The sequence below is a fragment of the Oncorhynchus mykiss genome, chromosome 11 (assembly GCF_013265735.2).
Source record: "Oncorhynchus mykiss isolate Arlee chromosome 11, USDA_OmykA_1.1, whole genome shotgun sequence".
In the NCBI taxonomy this organism is placed as follows: Eukaryota; Metazoa; Chordata; class Actinopteri; order Salmoniformes; family Salmonidae; genus Oncorhynchus; species Oncorhynchus mykiss.
The window spans coordinates 46335489-46360745 of NC_048575.1; the positions used below are offsets into that span (position 1 = coordinate 46335489).

A 25257-nucleotide genomic window follows, 5' to 3' on the forward strand; every position below is an offset into this window, starting at 1 on the left:
ATGGCACGAGGGACAGAGTAGGATGTTGATTGGCTAGCAAAAGATCTGTACATCTCACCTCTAGCGCTGATTGGACATGAAGCAGAGCTATGGCCCGCTGGCTGCCTGCGTTGTGTTGACAGTTCACTGTCGCATGATGTTTCCACTATAATTACGGTAGCAAGCTATTTAAGTGGCAACAGCTTCATACTGACGTTTTATCCCTTTTAAAAATACATCGGGATTGTGTATAGACGACCCCTCATCATTCGGAGTGGTTGACGTATCACTAATAATTGCCAGATAACGTTTTCCTGGCGAATTGTCTGGAGGCTAGCCAGCTAGTTACCTTGCTAACAACTAATAATTTACTTAACAAATTCGCTGTACCAAAACTTAGCCCGCTATCAGAATGCATATCAAGGAATGTATCATGTCTGCACCTGGGAAAGCTATCCTCCACGGAGAACACGCTGTCGTGCATGGCAAGGTAAGTATAGTAACGTTGGAGCGCAGTATAATCAGTGGACCACCTAGCTAGCGCCTGCCTTATTCCACACTTTGTGTTACAGCCTGAATTCAAAATTGATTCAATATAATTTCTCCCCCATCTACACACAATACTCCATAACGACGAGGTGAAAACATGTTTAGACGTTTTAGCAAATGTATTGAATGAAATAGAGATCTAATTTAAATAAGTATTCACACCCCTGAGTCAATACTTCGTAGAAGCACCTTTACAGCATTGAGTCGTCTTGAGTGTGTGTATAAACTTTGCATATCTGGATATGGGGATTTTCCCCCCATTTTTCCTGGCACATTTTCTCAACCTCTTTAGAGTGATGGGGAGTGGTGGTGAACAGCAATCTTCAAGTCTTTCCACATATTTTCAGTGAGATTCAAGTCTGGGCTTTGGCTGGGCCTCTCAAGGATTTTCACATTCTTGTTCTGAAGCCATTCCAGTCTTGCTTGGGGGAATTGTCCTGTTAGACTGGGGCAAATATGTACATTCCAAGGTAGTTTCCACTCAGAAGAAGTTTCTCATCAAGGATTTGTCTGTATTTGGCTCCAGACATTGTTCCCTCTAGCCTTACCAGTCTTCCAGTCCCTACCACTGAAAAGCATCCTCATAGCATGATGCTGCCACCACCGTGCTTCACGGTTAGATGGGCTTTGCATTCAGGTCAGAGTTACATTTTTATCTCATCAGACCAGAATCTTTTACCTTATGCCCGCCCGGTCTTTCACATGCATTTTTGTAAACTCTAGATGTGCTGTCATGCCTTTTTCTCAGGAGTGACGTGGCCATTCTCCCATAAAGCCCAGATTGGTGAAGTGCTGTAGAGATCTCGTTATCATGTTCTCCCATCTCGGCCAAGGAACTCTGTAGTTCTCTGAGTCGGGTTCTTGGTCACCTCCCTGATCAAAGGCCCTTTTTTTTTTTTTTTTTTTTTTTTTTTTTTTTTAAACCCTTTTTTTTTTTAAACCCTTTTTCTCCCCAATTTCATGGTATTGTTGTTGTATCTTGTTGTATCTTGTCTCATCGCTACAACTCCCGTACGGGCTCGGGAGAGACGAAGGTTGAAAGTCATGCGTCCTCCGATACACAACCCAACCAAGCTGCTTCTTAACACAGCAGCCAGCCGCACCAATGCGGAGGAAACACCGTGCACCTGGCCACCTTGGTTAGCGCACACTGCGCCCAGCCCGCCACAGGAGTCGCTGGTGCGCGATGAGACAAGGACACCCCTACCGACCAAGTCCTCCCTAACCCGGGCGATGCTAGGCCAATTGCGGCCGGTTACGACAGAGCCTAGGCGCGAACCCAGGGACTCTGATGGCACAGCTGGCGCTGCAGTACAGCGCCCTTAACCACTGCGCCACCCGGGAGGCCCTCAAAGTCCTTTTTGCCAGGTTGTTTGGTTGGATGGCCAGCTCTAGGCATAGTCTGGGTAGTGTCATTTTTTTAAATTTCCCAATGATGCAGAAATTATTGTATACCCTTTCCCAGATATGCCTCATCACAATTGTACGTTGGACCCGTTCCGAAATGGACCTGAGGACAACTAGACCTAGTTGGATCCAGACCCATTCCAATCCGAGTGAGGGAAGCAGCAGAATTGTTTTATTTTTTTATTAAAGGGAGAGGATGGAGGGAGAGATGTGCCGCTCTAACAGGCAGGGAGGGGCCGTACTGTGAGCGAGTGACACGGGGAGGAGAAAGCGAGAGATGAGACAGCAACCAACCAAGCTGACTCACGCTATAGTAGGCTAATAGCTGCCATAGCTAGATTATTTATCATCGTATGATTACGTAGTATTGGTCTTGACTGGATCAAACCGTGAGAAGTTAGGTAGGTAGGCTGAGGCTGCAGTGCATGCACTTTCTAATCCTAGTTACAAATAACTCCATTCAGAATATTAACTAGCAGCCTACTTGTTGGCTCTTGGTCATTGTAGCCTATCCTTCTCCTTTAACTTATAATTTTGTCATTTTCACTTCCATTGATTAGATATCTTCTTACTTTTGCAACACACAGAGCGAGGCTCTATGACTGTAGCCTATTGCCGCTTTGATGACTCATGGATTGGCCAACAACAAGCTACACGCTTCACTCTTGTAAAAAGCAAGAGCAGCAGTGCAGATTATGCCTGTAATTAGCAGCTCGGTGCAGATTATGCCTGTAATCCATGGCTTCTGGTTTGGATATGTACAGTACCAGTCAAAATTTATGACACACCTACTCATTCCAGGGTTTTAATTTATTTTTACTATTTTCTACATTGTAGAATATTAGTGAAGACATCAAAACTATGAAATAACACATGGAATTATGTAGTAACCAATAGTGTTAAATATATTTTAGGAGATTTTTCACATTCTTGTTCTGAAGTAGCCACACTTTGCCTTGATGACCGCTTTACACACTCTTGGCATTCTCTCAGGCAGCTTCATGAGGTCACCTGGAATGCATTTCAATTAACAGGTGTACCTTGTTAAGTTCATTGTCTCAAACACATTAATAAATTCCAATCAGTTGTGTTGTGACAAGGTAGGGGTGGTATATAGAAGATAGTATTTTACCAAATAGGGTAAATGTCAAGAACAGCTCAAATAAGCAGAGAAATGACAGTCCATCATTACTTTGACTGACCTTCATGTCTTAATCTGGAAAATGTCAAGAACTTTAAGAGTTTCTTCAAGTGCATTCGCAAAAACCAACAAGCGCTATGATGAAACTGGCTCTCATGAGGACCGCCACAGGAAAGGAAGACCCAGTTACCTCTGCTGCAGAGGATACATTCAATAGAGTTAACTGTATGCCAGATTGCAGTCCAAATAAATGCTTCACAGAATTCAAGTAACAAGCACATCAACTGTTCAGAGGAGACTGCCTGAATTAGGCCTTCATGGTCTAATTGCTGCAAAGAAACCACTACTAAAGGACACCAATAAGAAGAAGAGACTTGCTTTGGCCAAGAAACCCGAGCAATGGACATCAGACTGGTGGAAATTTGACATTTGTAACTGCTGTGTCTTTGTGAGATGCAGAGTAGGTGAACGGATGATATCCGCATGTGTATTTCCCACATGAAGCATGGAAGAGGTGGTGTGGGGGTGCTTTGCTGGTGACACAGTCAGTGATTTATTTCGAATTCAAGGCACACTTAACCAGCATGGCTACCACAGCATTCTGCTGCGATACGCCATCCCATCTGGTTTGGGCTTAGTGGGACTATCATTTGTTTTTCAACAGGACAATGATCCAAACACATCTCCAGGCTGTGTAAGGGCTATTTGACCAAGAAGGAGAGTGATCGAGTGCTGCATCAGATGACCTGGCCTCCACAATCCCCCGCCCTCAACCCAATGGAGATGGTTTGGGATGAGTCAGACTGCAGAGTGAAGGATTAGTACGATTCTGACAGGATTTGTTTTTTTTCCCAAACTGCCCCCTGTAATTATTTTTTTTCAATACTTTTTTTCAGTTATGACTGAAGTGTCGCGATAATATTTGAGGAAGTGCGATCATAATCATTAGGATATTTGGGCGTTCCGCCTTAAAAGACGTCCTAAAAGACCTCCTAAATGCCCCCCAAGAGCACTTGCACTTGATATGTGTTGTTAAGCTATGAATGAGAAACTGAACTTGTCATTTCCAATTGTTTAGCTTGGTTTTATGCTGCTTTGCGATCTATTATCAGCAAGGGTTGCATTAAATAGGCACAATATTATTTTATGATGCATTTGACATGTTAATTTAATTCGTACAAAACGTATAAGCAAAGGCATTCACTGTGACAGTTGATACATATAGGCCCTTCATACATTGCATTCGGAAAGTATATTGACTATTGATTTTTGTTATGTTACAGCCTTATTCTAAAATTGATTATATATATATATATATATTTTTTTTTATACACATAATACCCCATAATGACAAAGCGAAAACAGGTTTAGACATTTTTGCAAAAAAAATAAAAAAATAAATCATATGCCTTATTTACATAAGTATTCAGACCCTTTGCTATGAGACTTGAAATTGAGTTCAGGTGCATCCTGTTTCCATTGATCATCCTTAACGTTTCTACAACTTGATTGGAGTCCACCTGTGGTAAATTCAATTGATTGGACATGATTTGGAAAGGCACACACCTGTCTATATAAGGTCCCACAGTTGACAGTGCATGTTAAAGCAGAAACCAAGCCATGAGGTCGAAGGAATTGTCCGTAGAGCTCCGAGACAGAATTGTGTTGAGGCACAGATCTGGGGAAGGGTACCAACAAAAAGGATCCCGCATTGAAAAACACTATATATTTTGAATGAAGCTGTAATACAATTGAATAGCCTATTATTTTCGTACAGTAGTGTATTATCCGCAGTAAACAAAAACTTTACCTCAGGCTACACTGTTTCTTAACATCTGTCAAAAACCCATCATGCATATGTAACAGTATAGCTTCTGTCACTCTCCTCGCCCCTACCTGGGCTCGAACCTCTGCACACATCAACAACTGACACCCACGAAGCATCGTTACCCATCGTGCCACAAAAGCCGCGGCCCTTGCAGAGCAAGGGGAACAACTACTTTAAGGTCTCAGAGCGAGTGACGTCACCAATTGAAACGCTATTAGCGCACACCACCGCTAACTAGCTAGCCATTTCACGTCGGTTACACTTAGTCACACTGTTACTACTGCCTACACCTTAGCTAGCTAGCTTAGATTTCTACTGCATCAATGGATTCGCAGGAAATAGTAATGTTGTGCTGGGAGCTGTTTCAGACGATCAGGGCTGGCAACTTATTGCCGACTACATTTTGACACCTGAGCCAGAGAGTGTGTCCATCAGCGACTCCAGACAGCACAGACACCGAGTCAGACGAGCTCACCGACGTTGAGGCCAAGCCCCTTGAGGCAACCGAGGAAGACCACCCGTTAATGTTGGCTCTTTCAATTACGGTGCTTCAGTCGGTTGAGGGGTAATATGTCAGTGATTCTGGACAAGAAATTGAAAAGGTTCGAGTTCAGGTGCACTTGCAAGTCCAATGAAGGGAGGCCCTGCTATTTGCTTTTTACCCCCAAGGAGATGGTCGAGACGTGACCAGTTTTAATGAACTCACCAATGGTAAGTGCTTGCCATTCAACTATTAGTCAAGTTTAGTGTATGTGTGTGTGTGTGTGTGTGTGTGTGTGTGTGTGTGTGTGTGTGTGTGTGTGTGTGTGTGTGTGTGTGTGTGTGTGTGTGTGATGAGACAAATAGACTGACTAGCTAGCTAGCGTATTAAAGCCGAGAGCGAGACCTTAAAATATTTACAGTAACTTATTCAACCTGTGCGTGTGTGGTGGGTGCTTATATTTGTCCTAAAGACAGGTTACATAAATGCATGAAATGGCCATCAATAACGTTATCAAATACCTTCATATCAATACTAGTAAAACTGTGTACTGTTTGTGTGTGTTCACGTATGCATTTGAATGAGTGCAGGTTGTGTAATTATTGATATTTGAAAATGTATTGGCCAAAATAGATGACAATGACTGAATGTTAAAGAATTATATATTGTTATCTTACTTTTCCAGAGAAAAAAACGAGTAGCTTTTTCCAAGAACCTCTGCAAGAAAACGTTCAGCTCTAAAAGGAGCAAACATCAGAGGACATATTTCCTTGATGGCAAGCAAATCTGAAGAGAAACATTCACGTTCCTACACTTAAGTTTTCTTTAGAGTAATAGAACTTGGATGTTTTCTGTTATTATTGGAGCTGCAACAGTGGTAATGAGGTACTTCAGGAAGAATGAGTAGTAGGCTGTATCATGAATAGAAATAAGAGCTCAGAATACATTGTTCCTTTCAGCACATAAAGGCATGTTTTCAGTCATTTATTTTCTGGTTTCAGAATTTCTACAAATAAGCTGACAGCAGTGATAAAGTTCTACAAGGAACGTGGTGTGGTTCCAAGGAAGAAGTAGTGTGGTGGTCGTCTCGCCAGCAAACAGGTGCTGTACTACGAGGACATTCAGCGAATCGTCCACTATGTCAACAACTTCGCCAATGTCCACGCGATGCCGCTCCCAGGATGGAACCCTGGATTTAAAAAGGGCAGACATCCGGGTGCTACCGACAATTTCAGACCAAGTCCTCTGTGTGGCACAAGTACAAAATATCGATACATGAACTTGGTGTCTTCCTGAATCTTGATACATAGAATTGTATCAAACGTTTGTCAGCTCAAGCCAGCGGACCAGCGGCAAAGACTCCCACACAAATTGGATCCAAAAAAAAAGACGATCAGTCCTCACTCTCTCGGGACGTGTGTGGACATATTTTCTCTAACATTTCTCATTTTAGTTGCTGCTTAGAGAGCCCAGAGCTTACTCTGACCCCTTTTAGCTCTCATCTCCTCCATCCTCTTCCCTGGTTTAGCTCTTTTCAGATGTAGTTTACTCTGTGCTCGGGGACGTGTCAGACTGAAACAATTTGTTTGAGTATAGCCTATACACATTCTGCGACACGTATTTTATAAAGAGATGTTATTTAACGCGCTAATCATTTATCCTACCAAGCCTTCTCCCCGAATGTAATCTGACATGGAAAAAGCAAGGGTCACAACCATGATATGTGCGAGGACTACATGGGATGTGCATGCATGTCTGCACATGCATGTGCACATGCGCCACGAACGCGTGCACACCACACGTAGTCCTCACACATGTTTCGAACATATGCAGTATGAGTTTCTCTGTCACACATGTACATGTGTGAAAATAAGTGAATGTAGCCAATGTGTATCCCGTTGCTTGTATGTGTACAAACGTATACATGTGATCGTGTATGCATATTTGTGCACGACAACGATGCAGACGGACACTATGTCTGTATAGTTAGAGCAAGATGTCATTTTGTGTGTGTAAGAAGAACACGGACACGTCATGTCAATGGATTTCATGGTTTGGTGATGTTCCGCATGTAAATGGCACTAATGGAGGCTGCATAGGGGAGGACGGATCAAAATAATGGATGGAACAGAGTGAATGGAATGGCTTTAAACGCACAGAAACCATGTGTTTGATATGATTCCGCTCCAGCCATTACCTCGAGCCCATCCTCCCAAATGAAGGTGCCACCAACCTTCTGTGAATGGCACGTAACTCGCTTGATATTTGGAGTAGAGAGCGCTCATGTTGGTCTCATAAGGAAGCTAACATTCTCCTCTTTCCGGCACTGTATCCAACTCCATGTGTTTTGGGGTCAATGTGACTGATTATGATACAGAAAGTCACTTTACCCAAGTTGATTCCCACAAAAACTTTTATTAATTCACTTAAAATTGGTCCCTCCCAAAGATGATCTATTGCCTCAGCGAACAGAATGTGTGAATGGGGCTCTGATGGGCAGCCTCCCTGTTCTCTCTTGAACTATGCCATTACTGGTTAAAGAGACAGCTCACACGTTTATAAATTAAGCTCATTTCTATTTAAATGTTGTTGATCAGTCCAATGAAACAGGTTGCAAGTTGATTCATCTGTAGCCCCATGAAATCAGCCAAAACACGCTCCGTAACTTAATGCATGCACACACTCCTGTTTGAATAGGCCTAGGCTACAACTTGATTTACCCAGTTTATCAATAAAGATTTACCATTCAAATTCACTGAACAGAAATATGAACACAAAAAGCGTATTTCTCTAAAATTGTTTGCACAAATGTGTTTACATCCCTGTTAGTGAGCATTTATCATTTGCCAAGATAATCTATCCACCTGACAGGTGTGGCATATCAATAAGCTGATTAAACAGCATGATCAATACAAAGGGGCACCTTGTGCTGGGGACAATAAAAGGCCACTTTAAAATGTGCTGTTTTTTTCACACAACATAATGCCACAGATGTCTCAAGTTTTGAGGAAGTGTGTAATTGGCATGCTGACTGCAGGAATGTCCACTAGAGCTGTTGCCAGAGAATTGAATGCTCTTTTCTCTACCATAAGCCGTCTCCGTCATTTTAGAGAATTTGGCAGTACGTCCAACCAGTCTCATAGCGTCTCGTGGGCGAGCGGTTTGCTGATGTCAACGTTGTGAACAGAGTGTCCCATGGTGGCGGTGGGGTTATAAAGTATGGCCAGGCATTTTATTGATGGCAATTTGAATGCAAAAATACTGTAATGAGATCCTGAGGCCCATTGTAGCCCCATTTATTTATTTTTTAAGGTATCTGTGTCTAAAAGATGCATATCTGTATTCCCAGTCATGTGAAATCAATAGATTAGGACCTAATGAATTTATTTCAATTGACTGATTTCCTCATATGAACTAACTCTGTAAAATCAATTAAAATGTTGCGTTTATATTTTTGTTCATAATAAATGGATACTATTATGTTATGTAGTTAGATTGATTTTATGATTGATTCACTAATGCATTCATGGCTGCCTCTGAAAAATGTTGATGTAAAAAAAGTGTATATTGAACTCAAAAGAAGCTCAACAATTGAACAGAGCTTTTTGTTAGCTGAGTTTGTCTGGATCTTTCTGTGACTTTGGTTTCTTTTTTTTTGCCTTGGTATTGTGTTTTTTAATTGTTTTTTAGTATTGTGATACTAAACCTTAACCTGGTTTCTAAGTCAAAATTCTGGTATCGTGACAGTAAAGAAAAGTAGAGTTCAGTACAGTGCACAGTAGATTTATAACTAAACCAAGATAGACCAGTACCTGTCATTTCCAGTGGGAACAAATGATTCCAAGTGGGCAGAACAAGCAAGGAGGTGGGCAGAGTCAAGCATGCGCTAGCGTGATCCTATTGGCGCGTTTTAGCACACATCTGCATATTTCCGTTAGGGAACGCCTACTCCGAAGTGCACGTGTGCAATATCTCAATTCACCTTTGCACTCGTTCTACACAGCACGATTTTTTTTTAAACCGAAAGTCTACAGAACTTAGTCCAAACTGTTCATAACATATTCTAGTTTTGTGAACAGAGAACTGTATTGAGAGCAAATGTTAGATCAATAAGAAAATGTAGGCCAAAATCCATCGTTCCATCTTCTCCCCCTGCCTGTCAGTGGAAATGTCAAGCTGATGCTTCACATTTATACACTACCTGTCAAAAGTTTTAGAACACCTAGTCATTCAAGGGTTTTTCTTTATTTTACTATTTTCTACATGTTCTACATTGTAGAATAATAGACATCAAAACTATGAAATAACACATGGAATCATGTAGTAACAAGTGTTATACAATGCATTTCAATTAACAGGTGTGCCTTAAATTAATGTGTGGAATGTGTGGACAAGGTAGGGATGGTATACAGAAGATAGCCCTATTTGGTAAAAGACCAAGTCCATATTATGGCAAGAACAGCTCAAATAAACAAAGAGAAACGACAGTCCATCATTAATTTAAGACGTGTTATTTCATAGTGTTGTTGTCTGCACTATTATTTTCTATTATGTAGAAAATAGTAAAATATTGAAAAACTCTTGAATGACTAGGTGTTATAAAACTTTTGACCGGGTAGTGTACATTCAGTGAAATATCTGTCTCGTTGTTCAATCTGTGGTAGGGATGTGACAAGTGTACCACTTTGTTCAAGTTTAAACCATAAGAAAAATCCTAAAATGACGTGATTGAGATATGATTCTGCGTTTTGACCGCTAGTTGGCAATGCAGTTTAATCTACTGAAGTCCTGGATACCTACCAGACTGCACTCTTACTGCTGTCCCCCACACACTCGGCAACAATGGTAGTTAATGCCATTGTTCTCAGATGTCAGTACATGGGCTGTGTGATGGCTCGTTTCAGTGATGCATGACAGCTTGTTCATCGATGTCCAACAATCTGCTGTTAACGCCACGCATGGTGTTTGAGAGCGCGCGCTTTTTACTTGCAGAGCAATCATACAATTTCTCCATCCGGGCTGTCACGTTTTTTTTTCGGCATCTTCCGTCTGGTTATAGATATGCCATTCGGACATTGAAGCCGTCATCCTCTACCATTGACAGTGTCTGCATATCAATTGCAATACTTTCTGTAGTCGGTGCTGAGATTTCTCTCACTACGTCCCTTATCGCACTGCTGCCAGCAACGGGTTGGGTCTCATGTTCCCTCCCTTTCAGCGTTGCACCTGTACTGACACTGTAGCTCAGTTTCACCTCGCAAGGTTAGCAGATTTCACCACCTTCTCATTTAATTTCTCAAAGTATTCCCATACAGGATTTTGCTGCTGCCGCTTCACTGTCTCACTCTGACATTTTTCCAACTGTTAATGACGAGCGGAGCGCTTTATATCCATGGCAAATAATTTGAAAGATACGGATTTCCTCCTAACGTTACAGCATTGCTGCATTAGGTATTTGTTTAATTCGTTTCCCCCCTTTATGATGGTGATCGGGACCTGTTAGTGCTAAGTTAACTGCACTGTGATTTTAATTTTGTGAAAAACTAAAACGATTGGTTAGGGAGCTTTTCTAAAAGTTAACGATCCTAATTGAATTTATACGTCACACCCCTAATACACAGTAGAGCCCACTAGAGTTGAGTACACTACACTATAATGAACTATACTGTACTCTACTGAGCTCTTCTGTGCTGCCCAAACTTGTGGAACATATAGACGTCTATGATTGGTTCAGATTTGGTCCGGACCAACCAAATTTGGTCTTGTTTGGTGGCAGAGCTCATTAAAATAATAGCCTGTGTGTAGGATAATACCCAAATATGCAAAATAAGGATATTGCATATTTCTGCCTTTGTGTACCTGTTGAGGATACGTCACCATAAAGAGAATGACATTCATAACCATAATTATGCATTTTTGTGCAGTACAGAACAGAAACCCATGATGTAATTCTTTACCGCAATGCTGTTCCCTGGTGTAAATCCAGTTCAGTTACTGTAGTTCAATAACCAAAATAGTTTTTGTTCTAAGTCAAGGTGTCATCATAGCTGACACCTCATTATTTTCTGCAGACATATTTTAATCTTAATTCAGAGCAGATATTTAAGAGTTTTTGTAAAATGGTCACAAAAAAACAGTGGCAGATCTCCACAGTTTTAATAGTACGTGTGCTTTGGAAACATTTTCTGTGTAAATTGTTGAAAGTATTCATTGTGCGTAGAGTTTGTATGGTTTGTTCAACTTTGATTTTTTTTTTTTTTGGCATAGGTAACATTTTAAGTGAACAACCTGAGTCTCAGTGCACCTCCTTTACCATGGAATTGCCCCCAGGCTAATACAACATCTTTATACACTCATGTATTCATGAAAGTTGTTCACCCAGTACAGACACAGTCTATTCTGTGTTTGCACTGAAAGAAGATTGGTTGTTGACATGAAATTGATTTGACTATAACCACAACAACAATTCAGAGGTCTGTTTTCTCCAACCCCTGCTAGGTGGCTCTGGCTGTGAGTTTGAACCTGCGCACATACCTACGGTTGCAAGCCACATCCACCAGTAAAGTCTGCATCAATCTCCCCAACATCAACACTTTCCTCAGCTGGGATGTGACCAAGTTGAAGCAGCTGCTTCCTGACTCTGGAGGTGAGAGGTGCTTTCTGGCTGGAGGATTGAAATGTACTGTAGTGAATTTGAAGGGGTGGCCCGAGTGGGATTGGAACCCTGGTCCCTGTGACTCAGTCCAACACCTTAGCCATTACACCAAGAGGCTTAAACCTCCTGACAAGGTAGGTGTTGTACTAAGTTTGCTACACTACCCCCTTGGAAAGTCATATCCTTGTGTCCGTGCTATGGGACATAATGGCCTCCCAGCAGCTCCATTCCACTTCTGACACCAATGCAGCAAATTTGGGAGAGAGCCTGAACTGGACTTGAACCCCAAAACTATTGATCAAGCTGTAAAACAACAGCTCAAAATATAATTGTTGGTTTGCTTTGTTTTTATTCTTCTATGGTAATGTTGTCTATTTTTGTAATTCTGCTTACAGCCGAGCTGGGGAATGTGAATGAGCTTGATGCAGAGCTTGTCAGGAGGCTGCGAGACTTGGTTGGCGTATCAAATGGAACCTTGGATACTCGCAGCATGGCCATCTTAGCCTTCCTCTACATCTACCTCTCTGTCTTTGCTGGGTCAGGGTAAGAATTGAAATTGATAGAGCTAATTTATATAGGAGTGTTAACAAAGGATAATTCTAATCTTGACACCCAAGAACCAAACCTCTAATGAACAATACAGACCCCATGCTAGTGAGGAAGACTTAAGCAGCTGGGAGCTGGGCGGATGCTAAAGAGTAGGCCTAATCGGGGCTGACGCGGGCAGCGCTAGGCTAGTGTGTTTGAGAGAGGAGTGGACGGGCTCTGACAGGACGGACAGCCACTAATTAGAGGCTGGCACTGGGCCCCCGCTGCAGCCTTAACAAGTCTGGATGTGTTTGTCCCTGGGGAGAAGAGCTCCACAATTAGTTTAGAGCACCCGCGTTTCCTGTCTGCCCAAAAGGAGTCTGACTGTCATGGACATTGACAGCGGAGCAAGTCTACTCAGCTCACACCCATGCACATATGCACACCACACTAGTCATTCCCGAGGGAAAGTACTGCTGTGCCTCGGTCCTTTGGCCTGTTTGATTAAGATCACAGGAAGTGTGCTTTCTGGATATTTTTGCTGTATGAGCTGTTGCAAAGTGTGAGGTTTTTGTGTGAGATGGGTGCCCAAAAGCCTCTTACGAACAGTAGTAGGTACAAACAATAGCCCAGTTTTAAAGTGATTTAATGGAAAGTGTTTATTTATTGTATCTTTTCCACCCAAATGATATACTTTTCTCCCTAGCCTATCTTAGTCTTAATAAATCATACTACTTTCCTATTCCTAGATATAAGCACATCTAAGCTGAGAATGAGAATTTGGTTCATGGTTCTTGCTCCATCGCAGGGAGTTACCCAGCCTGACTGTGTCTGTGTGGTCAGAGTTGCCAACTGGAGCGGGTCTGGGGTCAAGTGCTGCCTACTCTGTGTGCCTGGCTGCAGCTCTGCTCTCTGCCAGTGGGACCATCCCTTCTCTACTGAGTGACCAGGAAAGCACAGCCAGGTAATGACTGCACAACAAATTGTCTACTAGATCTAATAACATTGCAACATTTAAATTGTCTATTGGAACAATGTAAGCCATATTTGTCTTAGTCTGCATGTACTGTAGTTTTATGTAGAGTACTTGCACCACTCAATGCACAGTCAGACAATGCACGGTTCTCTCACCGTGTAACGTATGTCCTAATATATATAGTGGGGCAAAAAAGTATTTAGTCAGCCACCAATTGTGCAAGTTCTCCCACTTAAAAAGATGAGAGAAGCCTGTAATTTTCATCATAGGTACACTTCAACTATGACAGACAAAATTAGTAAAAAAAATCCAGAAAATCACATTGTAGGATTTGTAATGAATTTATTTTCAAATTATGGTGGAAAATAAGTATTTGGTCACCTACAAACAAGCAAGATTTCTGGCTCTCACAGACCTGATACTTCTTCTTTAAGAGGCCTCCTCTGTCCTCCACTCGTTACCTGTATTAATGGCACCTGTTTGAACTTGTTATCAGTATAAAATACACCTGTCCACAATCTCAAACAGTCACACTCCAAACTCCACTATAGCCAAGACCAAAGAGCTGTCAAAGGACACCAGAAACAAAATTGTAGACCTGCACCAGGCTGGGAAGACTGAATCTGCAATAGGTAAGCAGCTTGGTTTGAAGAAATCAACTGTGAGAGCAATTATTAGGAAATGGAAGACATACAAGACCACTGATAATCTCCCTCGATCTGGGGCTCCACGTAAGATCTCACCCCGTGGGGTCAAAATTATCACAAGGACGGTGAGCAAAAATCCCAGAACCACACGGGGGGACCTAGTGAATGACCTGCAGAGAGCTGGGACCAAAGTAACAAAGCCTACCATCAGTAACACACTACGCCGCCAGGGCCTCAAATCCTGCAGTGCCAGACGTGTCCCCCTGCTTAAGCCAGTACATGTCCAGGCCCGTCTGAAGTTTGCTAGAGAGCATTTGGATGATCCAGAAGAAGATTGGGAGAATATCATATGGTCAGATGAAACCAAAATTGAACTTTTTGGTAAAAACTCAACTCGTTGTGTTTGGAGGACAAAAAATGCTGAGTTGCATCCAAAAAACACCATACCTACTGTGAAGCATTGGGGTGGAAACATCATGCTTTGGGGCTGTTTTTCTGCAAAGGGACCAGGACGACTGATCCGTGTAAAGGAAAGAATGAATGGGGCCATGTATTGTGAGATTTTGAGTGAAAACCTCCTTCATTCAGCAAGGGCATTGAAGATGAAACGTGGCTGGGTCTTTCAGCATGACAATGATCCCAAACACACCGCCCGGGCAACGAAGGAGTGGCTTCCTAAGAAGCATTTCAAGGTCCTGGAGAGGCCTAGCCCATCTCCAGATCTCAACCCCATAGAAAATCTTTGGAGGGAGTTGAAAGTCAGTGTTGCCCAGCAACAGCCCCAAAACATCACTGCTCTAGAGGAGATCTGCATGGAGGAATGGGCCAAAATACCAGCAACAGTGTGTGAAAACCTTGTGAAGACGTTTGACCCCTGTCATTGCCAACAAAGGGTATATAACAAAGTATTGAGAAACTGTTGTTATTGACCAAATAGTTATTGTCCACCATAATTTGCAAATAAATTCATTAAAAATCCTACAATGTGATTTTCTGGATTTTTTTTCTCATTTTGTCTGTCATAGTTGAAGTGTACCTATGATGAAAATTACAGGCCTCTCTCATCTTTTTAAGTGGGAGAACTTGCACAATTGGTGGCTGACTAAATACTTTTTTGCCCCACTGTATACCTGCCCACAATGTGAATGATTTACTTCTGTTTGGTTGCAGTTTCTCCAGTATTTGTAATTCATTTGTAGTTTTAAGGTTATGAAAAATGGCACGTTTTTCCAGAAGAATTCTTGCCATTGTGTTGTCAGTGGTACAGTGGGTTCTACATATTGTTTTCCAGTCTTCTTCAGAGATGTTGGTCGATTTCAAATCCCAATTTCTTTATTTTTATAAACTTTTTTTATCCGTTATTTTATCAGGTAAATTGACTGAGAACACGTTCTCATTTGCAGCAACAACCTGGGGAATAGTTACAGGATGAATGAGCCAAATTGTAAACTGTTTTATCTCACATGTATTGGGTACTGCCGCCACTGAAGGATGCTATTCCAAAAATCAGTTAGGACTTTGTTACTGATGTCCTCGCATGTTAGTATGGGTCGGGCTCATCACAAGCACAGACTGAAGGACAGCAGGGCAATGCTGATGGGGCTTGAATGCCCAGTGTACATTGTCATTGTAATCATCTCTACTATATTTCATCATGTTTCGACAGGTGGGGTGAGGTGGAGATGGAGCTGATCAACAGGTGGGCGTTTCAGGGGGAGAGGATCATCCATGGGAACCCGTCGGGGGTGGACAACGTCGTGGGGACATGGGGTAAGACCCAGATCCCTCTGCCTTTTGCACGCAACACCACAGACACCACAGTACCACACAGCTTTGCATTGTGATGTATGATACCATGAACTGTGTATGTGGACACTACAACGGAATGATATGATACAATCTGCAGACGACAAATGTTGCCAGAACTCAGTGTTGTAGGGATTGATCTTGTTGTAGGATCTCTGTGAGAAGGCAGACGTTATTTGTGCGGATGTTACAGTAAACGGAGGGGAAATGTGCTGCACTATTCCTTTGTGTGTTGCGAGGGCTGTTTTGCGGTCAGAAAATGTATGCTCTATTGTGTTCTTTATTTTCATCCGATGCCCATTTCTTTCACTTTGTTTTGACTCTTTGTTTAGGTGGCATATTGAGATACCATTCTGGGAAAATAACACCCCTAAACAGGTACTGAACAGTTTTTTGCCTAACAAATCACCTTTCCATGAATATGCTCGCTGGGCCTAATTTACATTGACAGATTTACAGACTGTGATAGCAGACATCATTTTAAAGTAGTCTACTGGGTTGGGAAGGGATCCCAGAATGTTATCCAGGTCAGTGTGGGGGGGGGGGGTGGTGTCAGCCTGTGAATTATACACTTGAGCGAACATTCCAGCAGGGCAGGTGGAATTTAAATCCCCAAGTGAAGTTGAAATTGACTACTTTAGAATGAAGACGGCGTTGCCCATGCTGTCACAAGAGTGGTCAATGGAAAAGATAGGCGATGCTCCCTCTGTGGACTCTACTATTGCCACTCGTATGAGGGAACCCATAACAGTAGCAACACCTGGACAAATACAGGTGCATCATGTGGTATTATATTGCTAACCTGCCTTTTTTTATTTTCCCATTTGCAGGGTCCCAATGTTAAGGATCCTACTCACAAACACCAAGGTCCCTCGCAGCACCAAGGTACTTGTTGCTGGAGTGAAGGACAAAATGAACAAGGTACTAAATGGCTGCCATCTCATCTCCCCTGTGTTCACCTCCCCAGCCCTGTAATTAGTGTAATCGCCTGTGCTTTCATTTGTATGGGAAAGGCACTCTGGGGCCTGGCATTGAGTGCCTTTGGGTCATTCCATGTAATTTCAATCACTTTCTGACTGCACAACTTTTTAGATTTCAACAAAACCTTCCGTACATGTTTGCCCGTGGTAGAAGTTATCAGAAAGTGACATTTTGGACCTGAATGCCAAAACATTCAGGAGATAGAGGTGCTCAAACCACCCTACCATGGGCAAACATGTACCACCCTACCACCTTACATGTAAACCACCCTACCATCAATGAAAAATATAAATGTTTGAGTTTGATATAATCTTACAAACAGGGTTTTTTTTTTTACCTTTAAAATTAATAATCTAAATGTGATTTATTTTAATTTTAAATACAGTATCTGTTGTAGCTTAGATACAATTGTACATAATCCGAGGTGTTTGTGTTGTGCCCACCATTGGTTGAGACAGCATGCTCTTGAATACTTTTGTCATGTTTTGGCTGATTTAATGAACAAAAAAATTCTACTTTCAAAATGGTTGGAAAGATGGTTGGATGTCCACACATCAGAGAATGATGACCTGAGTAGGAATATTCATTGTTTTAAAATAAACTGTCAATCTTCCACAGTAAACCTATTGAAATCATAGAAATATAGATAATAGAATAGACATTTCCATTCAAGTTGAAATTCAACGGGGGGTGGACTGGTGTCCATCTTTCTGTTAGTAATTGAAATGGAAATTCTGTTTCTATGACTGCAACGACACCCCCCCTCCCCCTATATTCAAACAATTATTTGACAACCCTTTTTGTAAGCTCAATCTCCTGAATCTTTGGGCATTCAAAGAGTCCCTTTCTGAACACTTCTGACATGGCCAAACATGTTTGGAAGGTTTTTTTTTTAATCTAAAGGGGTGCAGTCAGAAAGTAATTGAATTCATATGGAATGGCCAGTTCATAAAACATGGAGATGAAGCACTCAGCTAGCACCCCTGTGTGGCGTTGCCTTGACGACACCCACAGGGGTGAGCACTTCTGTTCTGTTAGATCGACATAGGTGGTGTTACTGGCAGTGTTATGATTGGGGGGGGGGGAGCAAGCAATGTTTTTCACTCAGCACTGAGTGACTGGCTTTTTGTGTTGCTGCTGTACGGTATCTGACTGTTTAAATGATTATGACCACTAGATGAGATATGAGTATTTGCTGCTTTAGTCTGCACTGTGGACTTCCTTTAGTATATTTAGTGTTGTTCAATTCCTTTACATTCAATTCCCAATTATTTGTAAAAAGTATTAATTCTATGTTTATTTGCTGTCCCCCCCCCCCCCCCCCCTCAGTTTCCCTCTATTATAAACCCTGTACTGGAATCTGTGAATGCAGTCTCCTGCACCTGCGAGCAGACCTTATCAGAGATGACCAACGACATCCCCACACCAGAGCACTACAATATCCTGGAGGTACCGTATGGAAATGCATGCACACGTTGCCTATGGACAGTGTGTCCTGGTGCTGCAGACACACTACCAGTGTGACACAGTGTAGAAATGATTCCCTTCCTCTTACACACGGTAAAGACTACAGCTGCATGAAAAGACAAAATAGTATTTTCATGCAAAAAAAAAAAAGCTCAAATAAAAACGACAGCTGCTATTATGTCTACCGTAGGAACTCATTGACATCAACCAGCACCACCTGAACGTGATGGGTGTAGGACACCCGGCGCTGGACACCCTGTGCCGTGTCACCTTGGCCAGAGGGCTACACAGCAAGCTGACTGGTGCCGGCGGAGGGGGCTGTGGTATCACCCTGCTTAGACCAGGTACTGTAGCTCGCTATCTACTTACCTCACTATCTGGCTTACAGTAATCAGGTGGGGGGAGGGGGGGGGGGGGGCCTATTTGTTCTTACACTGCATCGCCATCATCTTTGGTCCTCACCTTAATTTTGGGTTAGAGAGTTACCATTTTCTATTTGTAATGAATCCTTTTAAAAGTGAGAGATCTATGAAAGGACATCTGTAGATTTGGCTCCATTGTATTGATTGGATGTGGGGGTGGGGGTGGGTCCCTTCCTGCTGGAATTATTGTATGTCCTGGAAATCTCTACCTTAGTCGTACTTATCTTCTTCCTCGTTTTAGGGAAAAGCTCTGTAGTCTCAAACCGACGGCGTAGAGAAGTAGGGATATGTCAGTACGCCAGGAGAGTGACAAACAGGATCCTATCTTCCACAAAAACAAAACAGGCAGAGAACCTGTCTGAATCCACTGCCTTCTTTGTTTATGCCTGCAGCCTGTAACACGTTGCATTTTAAATCAGCTAAAGATCTCCTAAATATATCCCCAACTGATGTTGATTTGCTTTGTTGTACTAGCAAGCAAGTGTTGCACATTTTTGTGGTTTGAAGCTATTTTCCAAAAAGTTTACTTAAGTGTCTGTTTTCCCTCCCAGTGCTCTCAGATCAGCTTTGGGCTTAAAGGCTTTGATTTGAGGTAGAGCAGGGACGAGCATGCAGTAGAAGTAACCTGCTATCCTCCTGCCTTGTTAAAATCCACCACTGTCTGGTGACGTGCTAAATATTTATAATTTCTTTGCTGATGAGCATTGTAATGTTTTTTCCTCCACATAGAGATGTACTTTAGCTTATGGTTGGCTCTTCAGCTAAGTAAATACTACTATTACTAATAATACAGTATATGCTATTTCGCAGAGGCTTTTCATCCAAAGCAGCAAGTGAGAGCATCATTTTTTTTAGTATATTTGACCCCTAATGGGAATTGAACCCACAACCCTGGAGTTGCTAGTGCCACTCAATTTCCAACTTATGCCAGTTGCCACACGGTTTCACCACGTTTTTGCTGTCCCAGGCTAATTTTCATGATCGGGGTGAAATCCTATGAACTTGGGCTAGTGTCAGTACGTCAGGACTTGTGTAGTTTGAGCGGATCAAGGACTCAACAATGATGGCTGTTCCATTCACCAGACCCCCTGTTGGTTGTGCATCTTGTAGTATGAGCATTGCTACGATGCGATTAGACAAGGACTACTTCTAATAGCCAATGAGCACTCAGCATGTGAGACCAAATCAATGATGGCTAACACGGAACCCAAACCGTTTGCGCGTGTGCGCCATCGTGCATAAATGTATTTTGTCCCCCCACACCAAACGCGATCACGACACGCATGTTAAAATATCAAAACAAACTCTGACTAGACCTATCGGACAATTTTTTTGGGCCTCTATAACTATATCACATTTTTTTGGCGAATTGGATTGATCCCCTCTACCACACGGAACCCCACTAATCCTACCGATGGAAACGCATGAGGTGGCAAAAAACAGACCTCCATCCTATGCTAGCTTGCTACCGATGGCCCGGCTAGCTGTCTGAATTGCCGTGACCCCAACCAACCTCACTACTCACTGGACCCTTTTGATCACTTGACTAAGCATGCCTCTCCTTAATGTCAATATGCCTTGTCCATTGCTGTTCTCGTTAGTGTTTATTGGCTAATTTGACTGGAGAGCCTCTAGTCCTGCTCTCTATACCTTATCCAACCTATTACTTCCACCACTCACACATGCGATGACATCTCCTGGTTTCAATTATGTTTCTAGAGACAATATCTCTCTCATCATCACTCAATACCTAGGTTTACCTCCACTGTATTCACATCCTACCATACCTTTGTCTGTACATTATACCTTGAAGCTATTTTATCGCCCCCAGAAACAACCTCTTACTCTCTGTTCCAAACGTTCTAGACGACCAATTCTCATTGCTTTAGCCGTACCCTTATCCTACTCCTCCTCTTTTCCTCTGGTGATGTAGAGGTGAATCCAGGCCCTGCAGTGCCTAGCTCCACTCCTATTCCCCAGGCGCTCTCTTTTGATGACTTCTGTAACCGTAATAGCCTTGGTTTCATGCATGTTAACATTAGAAGCCTCCCTAAGTTTGTTTTATTCACTGCTTTAGCCCACTCTGCCAACCCGGATGTTCTAGCTGTGTCTGAATCCTGGCTTAGGAAGACCACCAAAAATTCTGAAATGTTCATCCCAAACTACATTTTCAGACAAGATAGAACTGCCAAAGGGGGCGGTGTTGCAATCTACTGCAAAGATAGCCTGCAGAGTTCTGTCCTACTATCCAGGTCTGTACCCAAACAATTTGAACTTCTACTTTTAAAAATCAACCGCTCTAAAAACAAGTCTCTCATCGTTGCCGCCTGCTATAGACCACCCTCTGCCCCCAGCTGTGCTCTGGACACCATATGTGAACTGATTGCCCCCCATCTATCTTTAGAGCTCGTGCTGCTAGGCAACCTAAACTGGAACATGCTTAACACCCCAGCCACCCTACAATATAAGCTTGATGCCTTCAATCTCACACAAATTATCAATGAACCTACCAGGTACCTCCCCAAAGCCGTAAACACGGCCACCCTCATAGATATCATCCTAACCAACTTGCCCTCTAAATACACCTCTGCTGTCTTCAACCAAAATCTCAGCGATCACTGCCTCATTGCCTGCATCCGTAATGGGTCAGCGGTCAAACGACCTCCACTCATCACTGTCAAACGCTCCCTGAAACACTTCAGCGAGCAGGCCTTTCTAATCGACCTGGCCGGGGTATCCTGGAAGGATATTGATCTCATCCCGTCAGTAGAGGATGCCTGTTTTTTTTTTTTAAATGCCTTCCTAACCATCTTAAATAAGCATGCCCCATTCAAGAAATTTAGAACCACTATAATTGAGAATTTCAATAAGCATTTTTCTACGGCTGGCCATGCTTTCCACCTGGCTACCCCTAGCCCGGTCAACAGCACTGCACCCCCCACAGCAACTCGCCCAAGCCTTCCCCATTTCTCCTTCTCCCAAATCCAGTCAGCTGATGTTCTGAAAGAGCTGCAAAATCTGGACCCCTACAAATCAGCCGGGCTAGACAATCTGGACCCTTTCTTTCTAAAATTATCTGCCGAAATTGTTGCCACCCCTATTACTAGCCTGTTCAACCTCTCTTTTGTGTCGTCTGAGATTCCCAAAGATTGGAAAGCAGCTGTGGTCATCCCCCTCTTCAAAGGGAGGGACACTCTTGACCCAAACTGCTATAGACCTATATCTATCCTACCCTGCCTTTCTAAGGTCTTCGAAAGCCAAGTCAACAAACAGATTACCGACCATTTCGAATCTCACCATACCCTCTCTGCTATACAATCTGGTTTCAGAGCTGGTCATGGGTGCACCTCAGCCACGCTCAAGGTCCTAAACGATATCTTAACCGCCATCGATAAGAAACATTACTGTGCAGCCGTATTCATTGATCTGACCAAGGCTTTCGACTCTGTCAATCACCACATCCTCATCGGCAGACTCGACAGCCTTGGTTTCTCAAATGATTGCCTCGCCTGGTTCACCAACTACTTCTCTGATAGAGTTCAGTGTGTCAAATCGGAGGGTCTGTTGTCCAGACCTCTGGCAGTCTCTATGTGGGTGCCACAGGGTTCATTTCTTGGACTGACTCTCTTCTCTGTATACATCAATGATGTCGCTCTTTCTGCTGGTGAGTCTCTGATCCACCTCTACGCAGATGACACCATTCTGTATACTTCTGGCCCTTCTTTGGACACTGTGTTAACAACCCTCCAGGCAAGCTTCAATGCCATACAACTCTCCTTCCATGGCCTCCAATTGCTCTTAAATACAAGTAAAACTAAATGCATGCTCTTCAACCGATCGCTGCCTGCACCTGACTGCCTGTCCAACATCACTACTCTGGATGACTCTGACTTAGAATACGTGGACAACTACAAATACCTAGGTGTCTGGTTAGACTGTAAACTCTCCTTCCAGACCCACATCAAACATCTCCAATCCAAAGTTAAATCTACAATTGGCTTCCTATTTCGCCACAAAGCATCCTTCACTCATGCTGCCAAACATACCCTTGTAACCATTGTAACCATCCTACCAATCCTCGACTTCGGCGATGTCATTTACAAAATAGCCTCCAATACCCTACTCAACAAATTGGATGCAGTCTATCACAGTGCCATCCGTTTTGTCACCAAAGCCCCATATACTACCCACCATTGCAACCTGTACGCTCTCGTTGGCTGGCCCTCGCTTCATACTCGTCGCCAAACCCACTGGCTCCATGTCATCTACATCTAGGTAAAGTCCCCCCTTATCTCAGCTCGCTGGTAACCATAGCATCACCCACCTGTAGCACGCGCTCCAGCATGTATATCTGTCTGGTCACCCCCAAAACCAATTCTTTCTTTGGCCGCCTCTCCTTCCAGTTCTCTGCTGCCAATGACTGGAACGAACTACAAAACTCTCTGAAACTGGAAACGCTTATCTCCCTCACTAGATTTAAGCACCAGCTCTCAGAGCAGCTCACAGATTACTGCACCTGTACATAGCCCACCTATAATTTAGCCCAAACAACTACCTCTTTCCCTACTGTATTTATTTTATTTATTTATTTTGCTCCTTTGCTCCCCATTATTTTTATTTCTACTTTGCACATTCTTCCACTGCAAATCTACCATTCCAGTGTTTTACTTGCTATATTGTATTTACTTTGCCACCATGGCCTTTTTTTTGCCTTTACCTCCCTTATCTCACCTCATTTGCTCACATCGTATATAGACTTGTTTCTACTGTATTATTGACTGTATGTTTGTTTTACTCCATGTGTAACTCTGTGTCGTTGTATGTGTCTAACTGCTTTGCTTTATCTTGGCCAGGTCGCAGTTGTAAATGAGAACTTGTTCTCAATTTGCCTACCTGGTTAAATAAAGGTGAAATAAAATAAATAAATAAAAAATAGCTCCCTTATTTGACACATTCACACCCTAAGTGTTTTTTAAATATTTTTTTTACCCCTAGCCCTTACACATTTTTTAAATCCAGTTATTTGTTTTGTCCCATTTATTTGGCACCGCTGGAATGCGCCCTTCTGCTGTTTGCTGGCGAGGGCTTTGTGAGCAGCTCTCACAGCGGCCATCAGACTCCCACAGCACAGAGCTCTAGGGTGCATCCAGGGCAAAGGGTGCCAATTGTGTAGCAGCCAAAGTCATTCTCAGAGATGAATTAGGTAAAAACCTACGCAGATGTAAACTAATCCTCTTGCACAAGAGGCACGCACGGAGGGGCAAACACTGTCGAGTTGTGTGTTTTGAATGTAGCTCACTGTTTGTGACTTTGTTTTTCTTTGTGATTTCCTCTGGTAGAAACGGAGTGCTCGGTGATCCAGAACACTATCCAGGACTTGAGAGACTGTGGCTATGACTGCTGGGAGACCAGTGTAGGTGCAGAAGGCGTGCAGCAGCACTCTCCCCTCGCTGTCAAAGAGGAGGCCCTGGAGGTTTTAGCACGCTACTGAGACCCACTGGCCATGGGTCTCCCCTTCCTATGGGTGAACAGGTGATGCTTTGCTCCATTACTTTGGCCTACCAAGTCTTCTATTGTTAAGGCCTGACAATTTCCAACAGAAGAGTTGGCTACAGCACAATACAGCATGGGACATGCATAAATGCTAATACAGCTTCTCTAACGACCAACCGTCAAGACAGCCTCTTTGTTTCAGGGAAGGACAGTTGCTAATCACCCACTCATCATATATTTTTCTGCCATTTCATGGGGTCATGGAACTAAGATTGTAGGGGCACTAGGCAGGTGATCACACCTCCCTTTTAAAATTATTTTCATTATTTGGTATGCACTGTAGCCCTCCCTATCCCCTGGCTTGAAATGATTGTTTACTAATGTGTATTTAAACTGTTTTTGGTTTAGCAGGAGCTTACCACGAAACTTCAAAAGAAGATGTTGCAAAAAAGCAAGATAAACCCAGTGCGTAGCAGTGTGTCTAGGTGCTAGTATTTAAAAACGAGTAAAAAATGTATTGAAAGAAGACAGGCGACCGACCTTGACTCCAGTGTATATTTGTTTTTCTTTTTAATATTAGCATTGCATCAAACTCAAAGTTGGTCACCTGATTTATTTTTCTTTTTTTCAGTTTGCAGTTTACGCTTGTTTTTGAATATCAATACCTTGGTTGACTTGTTCTTCGTTTCAAATGAGGGTGCTGTGAGCCATTTGTCGTATAGATGGCAGCAAAATGTAAGAATGAACTAACCTCTTAACTGACATGAGCAAATCGTAGCGAAGAGATTGTCATTCAGTTTTTGCTTCAGGTGTTAATACAATGCCAAAGCAGATGCATTCCTAGGTATACAAACCTTTTTAAAACTGAAAATAAAATGTGCATAATTCTCTGTGTCA

General features: G+C 42.7%; 1 protein-coding gene across 1 annotated transcript; it reads left to right on the top strand.

Moving 5' to 3' along the window:
- The first annotated feature begins 96 nt into the window (after positions 1 to 96).
- Positions 97 to 25257, top strand: mvk (mevalonate kinase). Its single transcript, XM_036935558.1, has 10 exons — positions 97 to 469; positions 11884 to 12031; positions 12436 to 12583; positions 13377 to 13532; positions 15858 to 15961; positions 16330 to 16375; positions 16828 to 16918; positions 18308 to 18427; positions 18636 to 18789; positions 24207 to 25257. The coding sequence occupies exons 1-10, from the start codon at positions 392 to 394 to the stop codon at positions 24356 to 24358; spliced, it is 1197 nt and encodes a 398-aa protein (XP_036791453.1). The 5' UTR covers positions 97 to 391; the 3' UTR covers positions 24359 to 25257.

Coding starts and splice junctions, on each gene's coding strand:
- mvk (XM_036935558.1), top strand. CDS start 392: ATGCATATCAAGGAATGTATCATGTCTGCACCTGGGAAAGCTATCCTC. Junction 13,533..15,857: donor GACCAGGAAAGCACAGCCAG/GTAATGACTGCA, acceptor ATGTTTCGACAG/GTGGGGTGAGGTGGAGATGG. Junction 18,428..18,635: donor AGCACTACAATATCCTGGAG/GTACCGTATGGA, acceptor TGTCTACCGTAG/GAACTCATTGACATCAACCA.